Raw genomic sequence first — 5,253 nt, forward strand, 5'->3', positions numbered from 1 at the left:
CCCCCCCCCCCCCCTTTCTGCTTGGTGCCTCTGCCCCCTGCTTCCTTTACCCCCCACATCACTTGGGCCCCTTCTGCTACTTATCCTCAGTCAGGGCTCTGGGTCCAGTGTGTGCTTGGCCAACGAGTGGTGGTTGCAGCAGTAGCAGCAGCTTCAGCCCTGACCCTGGGACTGGCTTGGAGTTGGAGCTGCTGCTGGGCTGTGTGGGGCCCAGACTCAGTGCACTCTGTGCCCTGAGCTAGGTGGGGCCAGAGGCACAACTGAGGGTAAGCAATGAGGCAGAGGTGGCGGGTTGAGCAGTAACACTCAATTCCAAGCCTGGGTTGTAGCCAGAACTACAGTTGGAACTGTAGCAGCTGCCTGTCTTCCCACATGTTCTCGAATCCAAGATTCTGTGCTTTTTTCCCCATGCTGAATGGAGGAAATAAAATTCGTCTTGGATTTGAAGAAAATATAATCACAAAATTAGAGATCAGTTGTATGTAGTTCCAGTGCTTCTTGTTCTCTTGTCTGCCAGAAGGAAATCCAATGAAAATATTGACTCTCTAATGCGGTGGTCACCAACCGGTTGATTGGGGTTGACCGGTGGATCCCGGAGCCTCTTGAAGTAGATCCTGGGCTGTGGGGGCTGAGCGCGCATGTGCATGTGCATATGCGCGCCACCCCACCAAGTCCAGCAGGTCAGTTGGTGGGGGAGGGAAGGGGTGGAGGCCTGGTGGGCACGTGCAGCAGGGCTTGGAGCACAAAACCCAGCCTGCAGCTGGGGTGGGGGATGGAGCTGCAAGTGGCTCATTCGGGGAGAGGGTGGGCACGCAGCCTGGGAGGACACGGGGCGTGGGGCCGGCTGGGGCCAGGGCAGTGGCAGCCCCATGCTGTTCCCAGCTGGGTGTGCTTAGGCCGGGCAGCTGTGGCATTGTTTCTGGGAGCGGGGTGTTCCCACTGGGCCTGACCCATGCTGCACTTGGTGGCGGCGCTGGGAGCGGGGGTTGGGAGGGCTATGGCTCCCCCCTTTTGGCCTCACTCCCAATGCTGCTGCTGCAGCCACCCCCATCCCTAGGCCCCCAGTGTGTGGGGAATGGCGTGGGTGTGTGGGGAAGGGGGGTGTGGACACAGGCAATGTGGGAGGGGGTAAAGGTGACACAGAGGGGGGTGGGGGGCATGTCCCCTCCCTCCCCTCTGAGATTTCTGCACCTACAGCAGGGTGCGGAGCTGCAGCCAGGCCAAACCAGCTCCAGGCAGGAGCTGCCTCCACAGCCCAGTTGGTAGGGCCTGGTGCGGGAGGGAGTGCAGTACTATCATGGCCAGCAAGGTGAGGCACCCCCTGCCCACCCGGCAGCAAGGGGGCACAACTCCATGCCACTGCTGCTACAATACCTCACCGTGGTGACCATCGTGGTACTCCCTCCCACACCATGTCCTGCATGCTGGGCCACAGAAGCAGCTCTTGCCCTGAGCTGGTCTGGCCCAACTGCAGCCCTGCACCCCATGCCCCACTGTGGGTGCAGAAATCTCAGGGGGCACATACACTGCCACATCACCTTGGCCCCCCTCCCTTCTCTACTATGTTGCCTGTACCTCCTCCTGCCCCTCTCCACCGTGTTTCCTGTGGCCCACCCTACACGTCGTCTGTGCCCCTCCTGTCCCCCCAACCCATTGTCTTGGTCCCCCACCCTTCTGTGCTGTCACCTGTGCTTCCTGATGCCCTGACATGTTGCCTGTTCCCCCCCACCCCAATGTATCACCTGTGCCTTCTTCCCCCATCCCCCCATAGACTTATCTGGAGGGAGCTTTGGGAGCTGCTCTTCACTGTTGCTTGACTGCCATATGCATGTGCATGCGCATGTGCCCCCTTCCTTCGATCACCCTCCTCGCTCCCCCCAGTTCCAGGCAGCTCCTTGCAGACTGGAAATTAGCCAGCCTGCAAGGGGAAAATGACAGTTTCTTGCATTTTTCTCCTTTAAAGGAGAAAATCCAAATTTTTCCACAGTGAGTGGAAAACCTAGATCCCCGGTAATAGCCCAGGGCCTCAGTTATCATTCTTAAGCACATCACCTTACATCCAGCACCTTACATCCAACATAACTGAACCTATCTTTTACAGCATAAAATAATATAGAAATATTACATCATTTTTCTCCGGTTTGGGTCCCAATAGCCCTCTTCCTGAGGGGGTCCAGCATCCTCGGCCCCCCAGGTACTCACCCTTCTGAGAACAGATTTGCAGAAAGGAACCTTGTATTTTGTTTGTGGGCCATAGTTTATCACCAAAATTGCATCTAGCTGATACTGTAAATAACAGCTAGTTGCTTTGCTAACACCGCACTCATCTTGTTTAAAAAAAAAAAAAGAAAAGTTTTTACAGACCAGGCTTTCTGGTCACTCATTGTTGACCAGAAGGAGCCTTCTATATGCAGCTCTTACCCTTATGGGCAGAAATCATAGGATCAAAGGAAATTAGGGCTGGAAAGGACTTCATGTGATTGTCTAGTCCAGGGGTTTTCAACCTTTTTGGATCAGTGTACCCTGGTGGCTGGACACTGAGCGGGGGTGGGGGAGTGGCGTGTAGCTGAACACGGTGGGCAACACGGGTGAGCTTCCCCCTGCCCCTGTGTCTGGCCGGGTGGGCCGCACCTGCACAGCAGCACAGGATGGTGCACGACTGCGCTCCATACCCGCCCGCCCACACATACCCCTAGATCCTTCTCAAGTACCCCTGGCCTAGACAACCCCTGGTCTAGTCCAACCCCTGCTCAAGGCAGGATCATCTCTGACTAGACCATCCCAGCCAAATGTCTGTTTAACCAGTGCTTGAAAATTTTCAGGGATATACATTCCATAACTTTTCTATGTAGCCTGTTCCAAAACTTAATCTACCTCCCAGTCAGAAAGTTATTCCTAATCTCCAATCTAAATTTACTCTGCTGCAGTATGAAGCCATTGCTCCTGCTTGTGCTCCTATAGCAGGGGTGGGCAAAATGCGGCTCGTGGGCCAGATGTGGCCAGCCAGCCTGTTTTATCCAGCCTGCAGGGCTCCTAAAAAATTTAGAAAATTAATATTTATCTGCCCCTGGCTGCCTGTCATGCGGCCCTTGATGGCTTGCCAAAACTCAGTATACAGCCCTCTGCCAGAAATAATTGCCCGCCCCTGCCCTATAGCCACAGAGAAAAGTATATGTCCATTCTCTTTATTTATCACCCTTCAAGTATTTGAAGTCTGTTATCAAATCTGTCCTCAGTCTTTTTTTTCTCCAGACTAAGTAACCCTGGCTCCTTAAGTTTTTCCTCATAAGTCTTGCTTCCCAGCCCCCTCATCATTTTTTTTTGTATTGCACTGGATTCTTTCCAGTCTGTCCACATCTTTCTTGAAGTGTGGGGCTCCAAACTGAACACAGTATTCCAGATGAGGCCTCACCACTATCAAATAGGGTAGAAGAACCACTTCCTTGATTTGCAGGTGACACTCATGTTAATACCCCCCCAGAGTGCTGTTTGCTTTTTATGCAATAACTGTGCAGTGTTGGCTCATATTCAGTTTATCCAGTGAAACCCGTAGGTCCTTCTCTTTAGTGCTGCAGTCTAGCCAAACATCCCCCAGTCTGGATTTGTTCATGTAATTATTCTATCCCAAGTGCAGGTCTTTGCACTTGTTGTTGAATTGCATCCGATTGAATACAGACTTTTTCTAATCCATCCAGGTAATTCTGAATCCTAGGCCTGCCCTCCATTGTCTGAAACTCCACCCAACTTTGTGTTATCCACAGATTTGCTAAGCATACACTCAGTCCCATCATCTATATCATTAATGAAGGTGATGTTGAACAATACCAGACCTAGGGCAGAACCCTGGGGAACCCTGTTTGATACTTCCTCCCAACTAGACATTGAGCCATTGATGGCTGTTTGTTGAGTATGTATGTCAAATACTTAATAGATTTTCTTTAAAACAGAAGTAATAACTAACCATATTTCAAAACACTAATTCTGAGACCAATCACAAATGGTGTTGATCTCTCCTGTGGTTAAGTATGGGATGAAAAATGTAAATTGCATGTAAGGCAAATAGATAAGAATACATTTTCAGCCTGTTTGTTTTTTCTTCCAGAATCAAGGTTCAGGAAAAAAACAAAGAAAGAAGAAGAATATACCACGGGATTACAGGGAATGGGACAAGTATGTTAAATACTCACTTATTTTACATTTTTAGTGAATTTCCTATTTTAATTTTATTTTAAAGACCTGTTTTACAAATTTTACATTTTCATGGAATTATACAGTATAGGGAACCTTGCTTTTTAATAAAAAATATATCCATTGCAAAGCAAACAATGCATCATGGTACTAAAACTTGAGAAGAATAACATGAAGCTGCATAGCTTGTCTTTTTTTTCTAGGTAAATGTAGAGCAGAAGTGAATAGAAAACATAAATAAAAATAATATGTTTCAAATTTCATCTTTTTTAACAATCTAAGATGTTAACCTATACATCTTCTTGGATGAGTCTTTAAATGTTACAATTTGTTATTTGATAAATTGGATTCATTGATAAAGTTTTTTAAAAATGAGATCTTACAAGATGGCATATTGATACAAGACAACAAATAAGGAAATTAACAGTTTGATTTTTACCTGAACGGTTTTGTTTAAACAGAATTGTGTAGATTTCTGTGCTGTGTTCATCATTGTAGTTATTGGGTACCTTAGTAGCAAAGAGAAGAATCTCTGCTGCTCTACCAGATCATTGGCTTCACAGTATGGGGCTTGTAGTAGGTGGATGTCTGCCCACACACATTTACATGGATGATCAGAGCCTTATACACCACCAGTTCCCTTCACTGGTGATAACTAGTAGTGAGGGGAAGTGGCAATAGTCACTGAATAGTGGGGGTATGATAGCAGTCAACCCTGGTGTGGTGGGACATAAACCCACAAAGCTTAAATAATGCTGGGTTACATAATAAAGTCCCAATATTCCAAACACTTCCAATCTATATGTAGTTTAGTAAAATAATGACATTTAAAATAAATTTAATAGACATTCACCTTGCACAGGGGTGGACAAAAGACAACCCGCAGGCACAATTCGGCCCATGGAGGGACTTAGTCCAGCCCGTGGCAGGTCCCTGCCTGGCCCAGGCGCTGTCCGGCTTGTGGCAAATCCTGCTGCCCCTTGGAACTCAGTGGGCCTGGGCTGGCTCTGCAGCTGGATTGCCTTTCTAGGCAGCCCAGGTAGTGGCAGCTCCTTCCAACTGCCA

At 48.6% G+C, this 5,253-nt stretch overlaps 1 protein-coding gene across 7 annotated transcripts in view; it reads left to right on the forward strand.

The window, feature by feature from the left end:
* Nucleotides 1-5,253, forward strand: part of SPAG1 (sperm associated antigen 1) — a 72,437-nt gene that overhangs the window by 7,473 nt on the left and 59,711 nt on the right. For 6 of the 7 annotated variants that reach the window (XR_324513.3, XM_006029268.3, XM_006029267.3 and 3 more), the window contains one exon: nucleotides 4,103-4,170. Coding sequence is in view for 6 of the 7 variants with exons in the window: in XM_006029268.3 (XP_006029330.1) it covers nucleotides 4,103-4,170 (68 nt within the window). In the remaining variant the exon portion in view is untranslated. Of the gene's footprint in view, nucleotides 1-517; nucleotides 681-4,102; nucleotides 4,171-5,253 lie in introns of those variants that run through there. The other variant, XM_014522557.2, reaches the window with a different exon arrangement.

This window comes from Alligator sinensis, unplaced genomic scaffold, assembly GCF_000455745.1.
Source record: "Alligator sinensis unplaced genomic scaffold, ASM45574v1 scaffold974_2, whole genome shotgun sequence".
In the NCBI taxonomy this organism is placed as follows: Eukaryota; Metazoa; Chordata; order Crocodylia; family Alligatoridae; genus Alligator; species Alligator sinensis.